The following is an 18,600-nucleotide window of genomic DNA, read 5'->3' as shown; positions in this document are numbered from 1 at the left end:
AAATCCATAATAAAAGCAAAGGAATTTAAATTCAATCAATAAATCTGGAAAATAAAACTGGTCTCAGCATTGGGACCATGAAAACAATCCTTAATAGTTGTAGAACCCATCTGATTTACAAATATTCTTTAGGGAAGGAAATCAGTCTTACAGGTCTGACTTGTATGTGACTTCAGAACCACAGCAATGCGGTTGACTCTGAACAGACTCTCCAAAATAGCCTGGGAAGCCATTCAGTTTAATGGAAATTAGGGGGGCTAACGAATGCTGGCCCTGTCAGTGACACACACATCTCATAAATGAAAATCCCTTTTTAAAAAAAAACTTGTTGGGATTTGATATGGTACAGATGGATTTTCAAACAGCCATTGAAATAGTACCATTCAATAGATTCCTCCTCCTCGAACCAAAAAGAGAGCGAGGCTGTTCGTAAATTGTTTGCAGCTTAGAAACAGCAGAACCTCAGCAGCGTGCATCGGCTTGACCAATAAAAATGGTATGGACTCTGGGAAAGCTTGTGATGTGTGAGGCATATAAAACATAGGTGATTTTGAATACACAAAGACATCCAGGCGAGTCATATCTGCATGAAGAGCTAGAAGGTAGCAGTCCTTGAACAACATGTAGCCGATCTGGAACAGCGACTCTCCTCACTACACACGATACAAGGAGGAGCGAGGTTTCTGGATCAAAGAATGGTCACTCCACAATATGATAGGCAGACAAGGAGCATAAAGATGGCGTATGAGTGAGTGACCATTTTCCAAAAGGAAAGATGACAATGGTCCAGGAAACCCAGGTCTCCTTGGAGCTGTCTAACAGGTATGAAATTTTAGATGCTTATTTAATGAAACTAAGTCAATGGTGGATGATTTGAGGGAAAACCACGCCTGCATGGTGCCTGAGGCTGCTCTGGGAAGAGAGAGGCGCTAGTAGGCAGATTAATAAGGGAGTAACAATTCATGACTCAATAGTTCAAGGGATTGACACTCCAGTTTACAGCCAAGATTGTGAACCTCATATAGTCTATCTCCCCGGCACAAAGATTCAGGACATAACACAACGAATGGGTAAACAGAAAGAACAGATGAATGGTGGTGATTAATGTGGAAACCAACAACTCCAGGCGGAACAGTATGCGTGCGTGTGTGTGCTGGGGGCGGGGGGGTGTGGAGTCCTGCAGCACGCGTGCGTGGCGGAGAGGACAAATGAGCCAGCTTTCAAAGTACTACAGAGTGCAAAATCGAGAGGATGGTGAATGGGGAAAAGGAGGTGAGGGAAGGCTTCAGTGCTGACAATGAACAAATAAAGAAAAATCGCCTTCCACGCACAATAAAGAGATAAGGGCAGTTAAATTGTGCTTATGTCGGCGACATGGTGGTTCAGTGGTTAGCACTGCTGCCTCACAGCGCCAGGGACACGGGGTCAATTGCCATCTCAGGCGACTGTGTGGAGTTTGCACATTCTCCCCCATGTCTGCTTGGGTTTCCTCCAGGTGCTCTGGTTTCCTCCCAAAATCCAAAGATGTGCAGGTCAGGTGAATTGGCCATGCTAAACTGCCCATGCTAAATTGTCCATAGTGTTAGGTGCATTAGCCTGGGGTAAATATGGGGAATGGGTCTGGGTGGGTTACTCTTCAGAGGGTCAGTATGGGCTTGTTGGGCCAAAGAGCCTGTTTCCATACTGTAGGTAATCTAATCTAAATGCACAGCATACAGTCGACAAAATTGGAGAACTAGAAGCAGAAAGTGGACTGGGGCATATGATATCGCAGCACTGACCAAAACACAGCTCAAGCCAGAACAGGAATAGATACTTAACATCACAGGTTAAAAGACATCTGGTAGAAACAGGGTGGGTAACAGGGGAAGAGATATAGCAGTCTTCATCAGAGATAGCATCTTTGCCCTTAAACAAGATACAGTTCCTGAATTAGAATCTATATGGTTGGAGGTGAGAAACAAAAATGGAGCAGTGACCTTATTGGGTATTTGTTACTGTTTTATAAATTCTCAAGGATCGGGTTCGCAGGAGAGTAGTCTGACACAGACCAGGAGAAAAGAACTGAGAGACGAGTTTGCTAGAATATAAGTATTTTATTCCCCGCAGCGTCGCCTCAACCAGGTCTCGTACTTACAACGGGTCTGGTTTATACTCACTCTACATGTTACCGGAACTGGGAGCCGTCAGTTCTCGTAGAGCGGTTGCCAACAACCCACGCTCGGCGGTTAAACGTAACCCGGAGCAGACTCTACCGAACTGGGGACTTTCCCAGCTTATATACTCTTTCGAGATCTAAACATTCATGCGAACAACAGGGCAAGACTCTTTACGAGTTTCAGCTGGAACCAATTAAGCTTGCAACATCCTGTTTGACAGTGTCTGTTCCTTATCAAGGCTGGTAGCATAAACACCATAAGCAACACATTCCATTCCGGCAACATATTCATGCGAACAACAGGGCAAGACTAAGCAACACATTCCATTCCGGTTACATACAGATAATAAGATCCACACATGTATTGGGACATAATTTTAACCCTTTCACCACATTCCACTGATTGGCCCAATACATGTGTTACATCATGCCCATATATATCTTTTCCAACAAGCGTCTACGTACATGCCAAATATACAAGCAAGTCAGGATATTACAGCATGTTACGATCACCAGGACTCCTACCAGGATCGATGAGGGTGGGAATAAGAACTTCCCCGCAGTGGAGGACATACCACTCAACATATCCCACCAATGATGAGCTGACTCTACTTCCACTACATGGGCAGCGTGTACTACCTCCTGTCCATGTATAAAGGTAGACACTGTAACCTTGGTGACATTGGTTTGATGCTTTCGTAATATCTGCTTAAGCTCCTCGGATCGGTCCAATGCTTGCTTAAACCGATCCAGGGAAATGTTCCAAGGATTCATCAGCACTTTCCACTGCACCTTGGTAAAGTGGTGAGCACTGCTATAATTGGTTAACAGATAGGTCTGATTCTGCCATTGCCACTGATAGACATTTGAGAGGCATCCCGAGAACGGTACTGTGGGAAGCGTAGGATGTGGGTTATTGGTAGCCACACAGAGCGTGTGTGGCCCAATCTGCCACATCATGTCCCTTGGAGTTTCAACAGTCCATTCGCACAGGGCCGTTCCCTTAGTCAAGCAAGGGTTCCGATATCTGTCCATCAGTAGGCAAGTTTTTCCCTGATCAGTCTGTTCACAAGCGGACAGATCATAGGTAATATTGGTATCTGGGCTAAACCACTGCCCCCTTGTCTTCAGAAAATAATATCCAGAAGATGTAATCACTGGTAATACATAATATCGACAGACCGTAACAGTGTGGGTTACATTCATGGTAACAAAGTATCCTCTACACATAGTTGCGTTACACCATGTTCTTTCTGGATGGGTTATCATCCACAATTTCTCAGATACATTCCATATTCCCCTCCACGCTTGTACATTGGGGGATGTTACCACACGCAAAAATCGTTCTTTCTGCATCTGTGCATGCAACATGTTAATATGACAGGCAGTCCAATTTAATTGAGCTGTAATGTTTTCAAACAGTTGTTGAGTAGCGTTCCAAACATTCAGTTCCCATTGTAGGGATTGCATCAATATTTTAGCTGTTTCTTCTTGAGTCATCATCACAGAAGGCATCCATCTCCCGATGGTGTGCAGCCCTTGTGAAGTAGCCTGTCCTGTGTTGGATAATTTAGTACGGGTTACCTCAGAGTCAATAGCATTTGAGATACCCATGACAGTTCCTGCACCTCCCAGTAGAGTGTCATACCATGCACGCCGCCTCCTCTTATGTTGGCATTCTGGGATAGCCGGCAGCCGCACCTGCCAGTGAACATCAGTGTGCAGTACTGCCTGGGCCATCTGCTGACAAGTTGACATAATGGGAGCCAACTGTATGCGGTGCGCGTCAGAGACGTTAGGGCGCACCAAGATCAGCCATAACATTCGAGTCCGGTTTTGAATAACTGTTCCATTGCTGATCCAGATGTCCTCATCTCCAGTCGTGATGTTCCATCGTGTCCCGTTTGAGCTTTCACATTCACGAGCGGTTATATTCCAATGACACATATTCACCGTTGCATTCAACATCAATGTACAGTTAGGGGTTATCAAAGTTACATTTCTCCCCTTATAACATCGTACACAAGTATACATTTGACAATCACTCGTGAGATCTAAAATTGTACACCATTGATTTGCCGCGCACTTAAAATCATCTTGCTGTCGTTCCTCACTACTAATTTTCCAACCTACATTTTGTTTCGATAAGGGTACCAACGACTGAGCTGGCACACTCCTCCAGACTGATTCCCCAGGATACATAATGGTGACCAGACTGTCTTTTCCTTGGGCTATGATCTCTGCCGGTTTGGGGGGACCAGTTGTCTGGCGTACCCATACCTTGGCACCCTTAGTGTCAGTAGACCCAAATCCCCCCGTCCCACGCTCAGTAACCTTAACGGGAGCTCCCGTCTCTTCCACCGTTGTAAGGTTACATGGTTTAATAACTAATTGTGCTATTCTGTCTCCCTTCTGTATCACATAAGGTTCAGGTGTGATGTTGACCAGGACTACTCCCAATTCTCCTTGGTAGTCCGCGTCAATTACTCCTGCCATTACATCAATCCCCTTTAGTGACAATCCCGATCGCGGGAGGATATGCCCATAGGTTCCAGGGGGACAAATCAATCCTAATCCGGTCTTAATCACCGTAGGTTTTTGTTGGACCAAAGTCTGTGTAGTTAACGCTCGTAAGTCCAGTCCAGCCGAAGCCGGTGTGGCCCTTACGGGAATATTAGCTTCCTTAGCAAATTTCCACATTTTAATAGGCTGTGCCTTTGGGGTATCACACACCCGTATCATCCGATTCAAGGGCGTCACCCCGTTTCCCAATGGGCGGTTATTAATTTGCTTTACTACCCGAATCAATTGTTTCTTCCAACCTGTTAAATTATTACATCCTCCTGCCTTTCGCAGGGAGGATTTTAGAAGCCCGTTCATTCGTTCAATAGGTCCCGCAGCTTGCGGATGGTAGGGCACGTGATAAATCCACTCCACATGGTTATCATGACACCACTGCTTCACCATCCCTCCTGTGAAATGGGAGCCATTGTCACTCTGGACCTGTATGGGCAATCCATAAAATTGTTCGATCAAATCTAAACACCGTAAGGTAGCCTGTTGGTTGTTATGTCGACAGGGATGGGCTACCAAAACCCCAGACATAGTGTCCACAGCTGTACATATATGGTTACATCCTTGTGAGGAAGGTAATGGACCCACAAAGTCCATTTGCCAGCTCTGTCCCGGTCCCTCTCCTCGGTGTATATGTCCCATCATATGTTGGGGCACTCCCTGCCGTTGATGCTGACACTGCTCGCATTGATTTACTGCAGTCTTGACATCATCTACCATAAGATCTATTCCCCGATCTCGAGCCCACTGCAAGGTTCCTTGCACTCCCCAGTGTCCGGCCTTAAGGTGTGCCCATCTAGCCAAGTCCACTGAGGTGCCCCTTTGTACACTCATGGCTCGGACAATGCCGTCTACATATCGGTTATGTAGAGCTTCCGCATCATTTCAGGATGCATGAGCGTCTACATGGGTAATATATATATCTAGATGTCGAGCCTTCTCCCATATATCTTCCCATAACTGTTTACCCCATACTTCCCTATTTTGGATCATCCACTGATTGGCCTGCCAAGTTGGCATCCATTGTGTCATGCCGTTAACCACTGACCAAGAGTCAGAAAACAAATAAACTCCCATGACCCCTGCTTGCATGACTACCATATGCACTGCTTTTAATTCTGCCCACTGACTACTTTTTCCCTCCCCTAATTCTTCTAGGGTAGTGCCTTGTTTTGGGTTAAAGGCAGCAGCCTTCCATCTACGCTGTCCCGCTTTCCATTGGGCTGACCCATCTACGAACCAAGCCGTGGCTTGTTCATCCGGGGTCAGTTCATCATATCGTTTTCCCATCTTAACGGGTGATTCCTTGTATTCAATCACCTCAAACCGTTTTTCCCCTTCCTCAGGGGCCTCCGCCACTTGCTCATGTAGGACTGACACTCCTTTCTGTCCAGTCCGCACTCTCTCCGACACATATCATTTCCATTTAATGATGCTGCTCTCTTGGGCAGTTCCTATTCGGTGGGTAGTGGAGTCACTAAGTACCCACGGAAGAATAGGGATAGCTGTTCTCATGATCACTTCATGTCCAATAGTTAGAGCTTCAGTTTCCACCAAGCTCCAGTAACATGATAACAATTGTTTCTCAAAGGGGGTGTATCGTTCCCCTGCCGGGGGCAATTTCCGGGACCAAAATCCCAATTCCGCAGGAGGCTGAGCCCGCGGTAATTCATGCATAATTGCCTCCCCCTGTTCATTCCGTATGGGATTCCCTTCCCCATCTAACATTACTTCCCGCTGCACCGGGAGGCGTCTCTGGACTTGTTTTCTCCTAACTACTGGTTTAGCCTGGAGTACGGGTGGGTCATCTTCATACTGATCATCTGAATCTCCCCAAATATTTCCGTCCCAATGGTCGATATCCCATCGATCCCCATTATTTAACTGGGCTACAAACGCCCGTACTTGTACTGGGTCCGGGTTTGGAGGGACCTTCCTTTTCTCTTTCCGTTTCTTAGCAGACAGATACATAATAGTTCGTCCTGCTAGTTCAGTTAATGCTGTCAATTCAGCCTTTAACTTCATAATTTCCTGCCTCAACATAGAGGCATCTCCCGAACTGAATCCCTGCTCATGTTTCAGGAGGGCTAATTCTGCTTCAGCTTTTTGGCGCTTGTCTGACTGTTGTCTACAAGCCGCCGCACATGCCCACATCCTCCGCTGTACCCCAGGCAAGGGGTTCTTCGGCAGGACTGAGATCTTCTCAAGGGTGGACAGCAGCGACACTGGGGTTCCTACGCCCTCGGCTTCCCAGTTTTCCGGTCGCCCCCCACCATTTGCCCACATCCTCCGCTGTACCCCAGGCAAGGGGTTCTTCGGCAGGACTGGGATCCTCTCAAGGGTGGACAGCAGCGACACTGGGGTTCCTACGCCCTCGGCTTCCCAGTTTTCCGGTCGCCCCCCACCATTCCTCAAACAAACTGCCACGTCATGCCACGGTCCCTGCCATCCCGGGACGGTTGGGACCTCCACAGTTTGTTCTTCTGGTTTCTTAGTCCTTTTCCCAAACATTGTTCTGTATCAAAATCTCTCCCCAATTGCGATTGATCCTGCCGACTACGCCAAAATGTTTTATAAATTCTCAAGGATCGGGTTCGCAGGAGAGTAGTCTGACACAGACCAGGAGAAAAGAACTGAGAGACGAGTTTGCTAGAATATAAGTATTTTATTCCCCGCAGCGTCGCCTCAACCAGGTCTCGTACTTACAACGGGTCTGGTTTATACTCACTCTACATGTTACCGGAACTGGGAGCCGTCAGTTCTCGTAGAGCGGTTGCCAACAACCCACGCTCGGCGGTTAAACGTAACCCGGAGCAGACTCTACCAAACTGGGGACTTTCCCAGCTTATATACTCTTTCGAGATCTAAACATTCATGCGAACAACAGGGCAAGATTCTTTACGAGTTTCAGCTGGAACCAATTAAGCTTGCAACATCCTGTTTGACAGTGTCTGTTCCTTATCAAGGCTGGTAGCATAAACACCATAAGCAACACATTCCATTCCGGCAACATATTCATGCGAACAACAGGGCAAGACTAAGCAACACCTTCCATTCCGGTAACATATTCATGCGAACAACAGGGCAAGACTAAGCAACACATTCCATTCCGGTTACATACAGATAATAAGATCCACACATGTATTGGGACATAATTTTAACCCTTTCACCACAGTTACAGATCTCCACATTTAGTGGGGAGGATGTGGAAGACAGCATCTGTAGGCAGATTATGGAAATCTGCAGGACAAGTAGGGTTGCGATTTCAATCACCCTCAGGGAGGCTAGGAAAGAAAAGTAAAATATGGGGCATGGAAGGTGAGAAATTCCTGCAAAAAAGTGGGCAAGAGAACTTTCTGGAGCAGTACATTTCCAGTCCTACTAGGGAGGACCCTGTGCTGGATCTGGTCCTAGTAAGAGGCATCCAAGTGGACAAGTGTAAGGATAAGGCAAATGGCAGTCAGCATAACTTTGTCAAGGGCAGCTGACAAAAGATTTATTGGAATGATACCAAGAATGAAGGATTCTAGATATAAGGAAAGAAAAAAGACATTGAACTACTTCTCATTGGAGCAGAGAAGTTCAAGAGGTGATCTTATTCAAAATTATGAACATGAGGGGATTCTGAGAGACAGGATCTGCATTCATTTGGAAAATGATTGATTCAGGATGGCTTTGTCCGTGGGATATTCTCTCAAATTTGATTGAGTTTTTGAAGAGATGACCAAGATTAATAGATGAGGGCAATGAAATAAGCATTGTCCACATGGACTTAAGCAAGGCCTTTGACAAGATACTGCATGGTAGACTGGTTAGATCACATGGGATCCAGGGAGAGCTAGCCAACGGGATATAAAATTGGCTCGACAGTAGGAGACAGAGGGTGGTGGATTTATTTCCCCAAGTTCCTTAGCTTTCAGTCTGGAGGCCTGTGACCAGCGGCGTACTGCAAGGACCAGTCAGTGCTGTACAACAGGATCTTCAACTATTGGGCCTTTGGGCTGAGGAATGGCAGATGGGAGTTTAATTCAGATAAATGTGAGGTGTGGAATTTTGATAAGACAAACAGGACAGGACTTATAAAGTTAATGGCACAGACCTGGGCATGTTGTCAAACCCTGGGGTGCAGATACATAGTTCCTTGAAAGTGGTGTCACAAGTAAACAGCGAGCTCTGCCTTCATCAGAGGGCTGAGTACAGGACTTGGGACGTCATGTTACAGTTATACAAGATATTGGGAATATTGTGTACAATTCAGGCTACCCTGCCACAGGAAGGATATTATTAAATTGGAAAGGATGCAAAAAAAGATTTACAGGGATGTTACCGAGACTTGAAGGCTTGAGTTATAACGAGAGGCTTGATAGGCTAGCACTTTTTCCCTGGAGCATAGGAGGCTGAGGGATGACCTTATAGAGGTTTATAAAATCATGAGGAGGATTGATAAAGTGACCAGCCATACTAGGGAAGTCCAAAACTAGAGGAAATAGATTTAAGGTGAGAGGTGAAAGATTTGAAAGGGACCTGAGGGGCACCTTTCTCACACGGGAGGTGATGAATATATGTAATGAGATGCCAGAGGAAGTGGTAGAGGCAAGTACAATTACAACAGTTAAAAGACATTTGGACAGGTACATGAGTAGGAAAGATTTAAGAGGAATACAGGCCAAATACAGGCAAATGGGACTGGTTCAGTTGAGGAAACCTGTTCTGCATTGATGATTTGGCCTGTTTCTGTGCCTCTATGTTTTCTTTGGCATTTAGTTCTTTGGTCCATGCTTGGATATGCACTATAACAAGATCTGAAACTGAGTGGCCTTGCTAGAATCAAAATTGAGTATTGGTGAGCAGTTTTTTGCCAGGTCAAGTGCCACTGAATAGCATGACTGACAACATACTACCAATACTTTTTGTTTATACACCCAACTAAATCAGCTTTATACTGTAAACCTTGGTCATTAACAAAAGAAACTATGATCAAAACAAAGAAACACTTGGACCAACATTGCTACCTTATTTTGTCAATCATCATCCAAAACTGGTATTGTTTCATTAACCCTGAAATTCTCTACTTATGCAAAAGCATCTACAATTGTCTCTTAGACACAAGTATTATTTGATTGAACAACAACTAAATGTCTACGACAGTACTGATTGTTTAAAATCTTTTATTCAATTCTTAAAATTATGGCTCTACTTTAACGCAGTCTGAAATTCAGGATCAACTTCATCAATCCCATTCATTACTTTGAAAACTCGTATGAGCTCATGTCAAAGCTCATTCATTCCCCAGTATAAAAAAACTATGCAGTTGTAAGTACAGTGTTAAGGAAACTCGACACAGCTCCACACCTGCATAAGATTTAGATAAATGGTGTTCACCGTGACGGAGATATTGCCATCAAGCCAAAAAGATGTTCCATCAGACTAACCAGTAAATGATTTGTATGTGAATTTCAGCACCAATGCCAAGCCACTTATGTAGGCATATGTCCAAAATACTGACAATTCATATCAACAGTATATCGTCATAGTTGTTCATAACAAGCAAGGTACATCAAAACCAGACCCAACCGTTTGCAAACCTTGCAACCATGTCCAGTATTAGATGTGACCCTGTAGTTGAACATCATTTGTTATTAGGACTGGTCAGTCAGGCCAGAAGCATGTGCATTTGTGTGACTGGAAGCTATACTCATTAATGGAGAGGTGGTATCATAGTGGTAATATCTCAGGGCTAGTAATACAGAACCCCAGTTTAATATTCTGGGGACAGGAGCTTGAATCCCACACAGTAGATGGGAGAAAACTGAATTCAATGGAAGTCTGGAAGAAAAGCTGGCCCAATGGTGACCATGCAACCATTGTCAATCATGGTAAATCAAATGGCAAATAAGACAGATTGACCAGTTCAAATCTTCTTCAGCATTTAACATGAAAATGAAAAAAAATCCAGAAATAAAACTAGTGAAATTAAGCAGAATTACATATGCTCTGAAATGGGCACTTATACTTTTGAGTAAGTAATATCAATTGCCTACCTTGATGATCCAGTCTCATTAGCAGAGCTGTTAGTCAAACCAGTCACTGCAGTCAAAGTGCTTACACTGCTTCCCGGTGACACAGAGATCTGTCCACAATAAAATATTCAGTTTAACCAGCACAGAGGGACAAGTACAGTCAGCTAAACCACAGTAAACTTAAACACTTTGTGAACTGACTTCTTAGCTGCTTTGGTAGTTTCTTGACATTCAGCACATTAGAACCTGGCCATTGTACCTGTCAGGCAGGAAAGAGATAGTCGTGTGAGGGAACCTTGGTTGACGAGGGAGGTTGAATGTCTTGCAAAGAGGAAGGAGGCGGCTTACATAAGATTGAGGAAACAAGGTTCAGACAGAGCGTTGGAGGGATACAGGATAGCCAGAAGGGAGCTGAAGAAAGGGATTAGGAGAGCTAAGAGTGGGCTTGAAAAATCTTTGGCGGATAGGATCAAGGATAACCCCAAGGCCTTTTATGCGTATGTGAGAAATGACGAGAATGAGGGTAGATCCGATCAAGGACAGTAGTGGGAGACTGTGTGTTGAGTCTGAAGAGATAGGAGAGGTCTTGAATGAGTACTTTTCTTCAGTATTTACAATAATTGTAAATTGTAAATTTATCGTATTGTTGAAGAGGAGAGTGTGAAACGGACTGGCAAACTAGAAGAGATACTTGTTAGGAAGGAAGATGTGTTGGGCATTTTGAACAACTTGAGGATAGACAAGTCCCCTGGGCCTGACAGGATATATCTTAGGATTATGTGAAAAGCAAGAGAGGAAATTGCAGAGTCGTTGGCAATGATCTTTTCATCTTCACTGTCAACGGGGGTGGTACCAGGGGACTGGAGAGTGGCAAATGTTGTGCCCCTGTTCAAAAAAGGGAACAGGGATAACCCCGGGAATTACAGGCCAGTTAGTCTTACTTTGGTGGTAGGCAAAGTAATGGAAAGGGTACTGAGGGATAGGATTTATGAGTATCTGGAAAGACATTGCTTGATTAGGGACAGCCAGCACGGATTTGTGAAGGGTAGGTCTTGCCTTACAAGTCTTATTGAATTCTTTGAGGAGGTGACCAAGCATGTGGATGAGGGTAGAGCAGTTGATGTAGTGTACATGGATTTTAGTAAGGCATTTGATAAGGTTCCCCATGGTAGGCTTATGCAGAAAGTCAGGAGGCATGGGATAGAGGGAAATTTGGCCAGTTGGATAGAAAACTGGCTAACCGGTCGAAGTCAGAGAGTGGTGGTAGATGGTAAATATTCAGCCTGGAGCCCAGTTACAAGTGGAGTTCCGCAGGGATCAGTTCTGGATCCTCTGCTGATTGTAATTTTTATTAATGACTTGGAAGGAGTCGTCGAAGGGTGGGTCAGTAAATTTGCAGATGATACGAAGATAGGTGGAGTTGTGGATAGTGAGGAGGGCTGTTGTCGGCTGCAAAGAGATTTAGATATGATGCAGAGCTGGGCTGAGGAGTGGCAGATGGAGTTCAACCCTGTCAAGTGTGAGGTTGTCCATTTTGGAAGGACAAATAAGAATGCGGAATACAGGGTTAACGGTGGGGTTCTTAGTAAGGTGGAGGAGCAGAGGGATCTTGGAGTCTATGTTCATAGATCTTTGAAAGTTGCCACTCAGGTGGATAGAGCTTGTAAGAAGGCCTATGATGTATTAGCATTCATTAGCAGAGGGATTGAATTCAAGAGTCGTGAAGTGATGTTGCAGCTGTACAGGACCTTGGTTAGGCCACATTTGGAGTACTGGGTGCAGTTCTGGTCGCCTCACTTTAGGAAAGATGTGGAAGCTTTGGAGAGGGTGCAGAGAAGATTTACCAGGATGTTGCCTGGAATGGAGAATAGGTCGTACGAGGATAGGTTGAGAGTGCGAGGCCTTTTCTCATTGGAACGGCGAAGGATGAGGGGTGACTTGATAGAGGTTTATAAGATGATCAGAGGAATAGATAGAGTACACAGTCAGAAACTTTTTACCTGGGTACAACAGTGTTACAAGGGGACATAAATTTAAGGTGAAGGGTGGAAGGTATAGGGGGGATATCCGGGGTAGGTTCTTTACCCAGAGAGTGGTGGGGGCATGGAATGCGCTGCCTGTGGGAGTGGCAGAGTCAGAATCATTGGCGACCTTTAAGCGGTAATTGGATAGGTACATGGATGGATGCTTAAGCTAGGGCAAATGTTCGGCACAACATCGTGGGCCGAAGGGCCTGTTCTGTGCTGTATTGTTCTATGTTCATATAATATGCTGTAGATGGTCAAAAACAACAGGTTACAAATATAAGCATTCTGGAAGGTCTGACTGGTAGTGGCACACTTTAGATGAAGTACTTTAAATACAAAATGCTCCAGCACAAAGGAATTTTCGCTGAAAGACTTTACCCACAGTACCTTACTCAGCAGCAGAGTCTGGGCAAGCATGTCATTCTTCCATTTCTGGAAGCCAGTCAGAAATTAGCTCTTTTTGGTGACATAAACCTCCACAGTAAAATGGATTTGGCAACTCCAACCAACATTCTCATGAATGCAGCACTACAGCACAGAATAGTCAATAATTTCTCAACTGGAGTGTCACTCACTGTAACGGTTTAAAATTACCAGTGCAAGACTGCTAATTCACCTGAGGGTAATGGCGCATACACTCTTCTGGAGTTGAGGTGAAGGCGCAATGAGCTCTTTTTGAATTAAGGTTCTAATGTAACGGCTCAAAAGCTTCACCCTGCCCAAGAGTGATAAGCTGGGAAGTGTAGAGCTGGAGCTAAGAGTACCACATTCAGAATCTCAATTATTTCAGGGCAGAACAAGGCTCTTCAGACCACTGCAACTGCACTGGTTCAATTATCAACTGCCAACCTCTGCCTTACCCCTACAAAGCATTACAATCCAAAAACAAATCATCTAATGCCCTCCTGAATGCCCCAATGGAATCTGCCTTCACCAATTTTCAAGGCAGTGCATTCCATACCCTAGCTCTTCACTGTTTCTCACATTACCCTTGCTTCATTTGCACATCACTTAAATATACGCCCTCTCTTTATTGGTTCTTTTACAAGTGGAAATAGCCTCACCCTATCTACTCTATCTAGCTCGTTCATGATTTTGAGAACTTCAATCTCCTCTCAGCTTCCTTCTCTCCAGGGAGAACGGTCCTAGCTTCAATCTATCCTCAAAGCTTAATTTTCGAATCACTTCTGCACTCACTGCAATTCATTCACATCTTCCCTTTGATGTGGCACCCACATTTCTACACAATATTCCAGCTGAGGTCTAACAAGTATTTTGCACAAATTTAAGATCACTTTCAACTCCTTGCTATTATATTCTATCCCCATATTAATAAAGCAGTTAATAACACTGCACGCTTTTATTTACTACTCCCTCTACCTGTTCTGCCACCTTTAAATGATCAATACACATATGCACCCAGATCCCTCTGTTCCTGCACCCCCTTTAGAATTGGACTCAATATTTTGTATTTTCTGTCAATGTTCTTCCAACCAAAATGCATCATCTCTCACTGCTCTGCATTATACTTCATGGGCCACCTGTCCACCCATTCCACCGACTTGTCAACGTCCTGTGAGTTCCATGTTATCTTCCTCACAGTTCACAATTCTTCCAAGTTTAGTGTCTTCTGCAAATGTCCCCTGCACACAAAAATCCTGATTATTATTGTATATCAGGAAAAGAAAGGGTCCCAAATACCAATCCCTGGAGAGCTTTCTCAAGACTGCAAAATATCCATTGGTCATCGCTCTGTGTTTTATCACTCAGCCAATTTCACATCCACATTTCTACTGTCCTTTTTATACCACGACCGAGAACATTCCTCACAAGTCTGTTGTGGAGCACTATATCAAAAGCCTTCTGAAAATCTACATAATCGCAAGTGTGACTCTCATCAATGCTTTCTGTTACCTCTTCAAAATCTCCAGCTAGTTAGTTAAACAAGATTTCCCCTCTAGAAATTCATGCCGACATGTTTTTTCCATGTGACTACTGACTCTGCTGTGAATAATTGCTGCCAAAATTTTCCCCATTACGCAAGCTAAATTAACTGGACTGCAATTGCTGGAATTACCTTTACAACCTTTTTTGAACAAGATTGTAATGTTGGTAATTCTCCAGGCTTCTGGTACCTTCCCAGAGTCCAGGAAAGACAAATATCAGGTCCACAATTTCAACCCTCACTTCCTTCAAACTTCTTGGATGTACTTCATCCAGTCAGCATGCCTTGTCAACTTTAACTGCCAACAGTCTATTCAAGGCTACTTCCTCACAAATTTTGATCCCTTCTAATGAAAGAGTTAATTCTTCTGTCATCGCCCTGGGAAGTATCCTCGTCTTTGTTAAGGACAGATGCAAATTATGAATTTAATACCTCAACAATGCCCTTGCCTCCATCTTTAAAATTCTTCAGTAGATATTCTTCACTGACAAAAGCAAAAATTCATCATAAAATCAAAACTTGAGATTCTATCTTCCGATAAAAATATTAAATGACATTCACCTGTTGAAGTGAAGTGCTAGGAGTCATGAAAGCATCTGGAGTCATTAACTTTGGTTTCACATCATTAGAGACAGAAAGAAAGTCTGTAGGAACTGGAAGATCCACTATACGCCGCAAATCATGTTGAGAATCTCTGCTAGATCCCTTTTCAGATGTTGGCCCTTCAACACTCACATCCGTTAAGCGATCTGCAAAAGCTTCAAAAGCCAAATTAAACACAGTATTAGTAATTCCAATAATTTTGAGAACAAAAAGTTCCACAACTTTTGATCCTTCCCAACTTACGGCCTCAACCAAAGAATCATATGTCATCATTGGCAGTGACAGTGAAGTTTTACACACAAGCCTTTTGCAGAATACACAGCCTCCATATGTGACCACTTCCTTAACCAAATTCAAAAGATTGGAGATTGTGCAAAACAATAAAAGGTAATAAAAACAAATTGATATTTTAGGGCATAACACATGGTTAATGTGAAAGTTAGCACACTTAGAACAGATCACTGTAAATTTGATGAACGAGGTGAGTCAGAGGCAAAGTAAAAGAGGACTTTTTTTGTATCAAACAATATGCTAGATTTCAAACAACTCAAAGAATGCATTGGTAAAATAGGCAGGTCTGAAATTGAGAACGGGATAAATTGCATAGACAATAACTCAACTGTTTTAAATAGAACAAAATAAGTCTCATTCTGGTCAGTAGTGATCAATTAGATAATACTTATAGTCCACTTTCATGTTTAAAGATTTCTTTAAATAAATTTTAGTAATTTTTACATTGATTTGGTTTAACAGTATCAATAATAGATTTATTTGGAAGATTACAGTGAGATATTCCATGTTACATGCTATGCCAAAGAAGTTCTTAAATATTGCATTCAGTAAAGACAGAAAGACAAAAGCATTGTATAACCTAAAAACAACCGGATAAACAATGTTTTCACATGACACCCTGATGAAATTTGAAAGAAGGAATTGAATATAAAACTTACTAAAATCTTCATGGGAGGCAGCAGATGACATTAAAACAGGTTCTTCTGTATTCTGATGTGGTTGGAAATAAATCTGCACGTCCTGAAGTGTTCTAAAACAAAGCAATATTCAAAACATGCTTTGAAGATTAAAGAAACAATTTGTAGCGCTTAACCTTATGCCTGAAATGGCCCTGCAGTCACACTGCATAGTCCATTCAACAGCAGAAGGGTCAATGTTCTATTTAATCCAAATAAAATGGAATCTACAATTCCTCGGCAGCAATGTAAAACATAATGACTGACTCTTTAAGAGGAGGATAAAGGAAAAAGACAACTGCCCACCGTAATGTAGCCCAAATGGTATATATCAACCTGCTAACAAGACAATTTCAAACCAATGATGAAAATACCATTTTTACACAGCAAATTTCAAAAGTCCAGGTGTCAAGAAAAAGGGGACCTCTTAAAAATAACCAAGCCTGTCCCATGATGTCAAGTGACCTTATCAAACACAGCAGCCATTAACATTCACACTAGTTTTCAATAATAAAGCACGTCAGTGGAATGGCACCAGCAACCCAAGATTAGAGGGGACAAAACAAAAGTTAATACCAATTTGCAAGTAACTAGAATTAAATTCCATCCTCTGCTTCCCTGTCTTATGGTCACAACTGCCACCCATGTTGCAAAAGCAGATGCACTATCATTTCACAGGAGATAAGTCTTCATCCATAACCACTTGATCTTTTTATTTCATTAGGTAATTATTTTACTCAATGCAATTTGTTGCAGAAATAAAACACAAGTATGAGAATTGATGAGTGAGATTCAGTTAGTAACAGGTATTCAAGAGGTTGCATGCATTACTGAATTGTTTTGCAGCGAGATTACTAACAAAGTATAACTCATTGTCACCGTACTTTTAAAATGGCATTTGTTAGAAACAGGACTGAATATTCAAACAGAATGGAATATCACCAGACTATTAACCCAGAAACAAGGCAGATGGTGGAATTTGAATTCTTTTAAAAAACCTGGAGTTAATAACCTACTTTTGACCATGAAAGCATTGCGAATTATCAGAAAAAAAAAATCTGGCTCACTAATGTCCTTCAGGGAACGAAATCTGCCATCTTCACCTTACACGTGACTCCAGACCCACAACAATATGGTTGACTCTCAACTGCTTGCACATATAGCCTAGCAAGCCACTCAATTCAAGGGCAGCTATAGAAGGGCAATAAATGCTGGCCTGCCAGCGAAGTGCATATCTCACAAGTGAATTAAAAAAATTCAAGGAAACAGGTTTTATTGCAGTTTACAGAACTTCAATGAGATCAGATCTGAAGCATTAAGCACAGTTTTGGTCTCATTTTAAAAAAAGGAATATATTTGGGGAGGCAGTTACACAGTGAATAGCTGGACTATTTCACTGTGCACTATCTTGGATTGCTTGCACAAATCCCATTGGAGCAGATGATGGAAGTTGAATCGATAACAACGTTTGGAATCAAAAGCTAACCAAATGATTTCTACACAACAGATGTCACAAAATCCATCTTGTTCACTAATGTCCTCAGCAAAGGAAATCGGCCATCCTTCTCTCATCGAACCTACATGCGACTCCAGACCCACAAAGTGCTCACTTCGAATTGCCTTCTGAATGGTTTAGTGGGCCACTTAGTCGTGTCAAACCACAGACTACCTGGCATCAACCTATGCGTTGGGAATAGCAAACACAACTCTTTCAACCCGACAAAGTCTTTCTTACCAACATCTGGATTACTCCCGGTGCTATGAGCTGGTGAGGGCAGGAATAGGAGGGTAGAACAGATGAATGCATGGCTGAGGAGCTGGTGTATGGGAGAAGGATTCATATTTTTGGATCATTGGAATCTCTTTTGGGGTAGACGTGACCTGTACAAGAAGGATGGATTGCACCTAAATTGGAAGGGGACTAATATACTGGCAGGGAGATTTGCTAGAGCTGCTCCGGAGGATTTAAACTAGTAAGGTGGGCGATTGGGACCCAAGGAAATAGTGAGGAAAGAGATCAATCTGAGACTAGTACAGTTGAGAACAGACATGAGTCAAACAGTCATGGCAGGCAGGGAGAAGGTAGGACTAATAAATTAAACTGCATTTATTTCAAGGCAAGGGGCCTAACAGGGAAGGCAGATGAACTCAGGGCATGGTTATAAAAATGGGACTGGGATATCATAACCATTACAGAAACACGGCTCAGGGATGGACAGGACTGGCAGCTTTATATTCCAGGATACAAATGCTGCAGGAAGGACAGAAAGGGAGGCAAGAGAGGAGAGGGAGTGGCATTTTTGAT

The 18,600-nt window shown here is 43.2% G+C and overlaps 2 protein-coding genes across 4 annotated transcripts in view; both read right to left on the bottom strand.

Moving 5' to 3' along the window:
* The window catches only part of edc4 (enhancer of mRNA decapping 4), a 115,585-nt gene that overhangs the window by 50,280 nt on the left and 46,705 nt on the right, over nt 1-18,600 (bottom strand). For all 3 annotated transcript variants that reach the window (XM_043707095.2, XM_043707096.2, XM_087995951.1), the window contains exons 14-16: nt 16,278-16,369; nt 15,286-15,482; nt 10,774-10,862 (exon numbers count right to left, since the gene is read on the bottom strand). In XM_043707095.2, the coding sequence (XP_043563030.1) occupies nt 10,774-10,862; nt 15,286-15,482; nt 16,278-16,369 (378 nt within the window). The remainder of the gene's footprint in view (nt 1-10,773; nt 10,863-15,285; nt 15,483-16,277; nt 16,370-18,600) is intronic.
* Nucleotides 1,953-10,756, bottom strand: LOC148147349 (uncharacterized). The gene is given in 2 exon segments (XM_087996125.1): nt 1,953-5,089; nt 5,627-10,756. Coding segments are annotated over 2 exon segments (4,128 nt in total). The 5' UTR covers nt 7,244-10,756; the 3' UTR covers nt 1,953-2,578.

Source organism: Chiloscyllium plagiosum, unplaced genomic scaffold (assembly GCF_037043375.1).
Source record: "Chiloscyllium plagiosum isolate Xiang-an unplaced genomic scaffold, Cpla_swu_hap1 HiC_scaffold_17, whole genome shotgun sequence".
NCBI classification, from domain to species: Eukaryota; Metazoa; Chordata; class Chondrichthyes; order Orectolobiformes; family Hemiscylliidae; genus Chiloscyllium; species Chiloscyllium plagiosum.
This window is presented reverse-complemented; position numbering and strand designations above follow the sequence as displayed.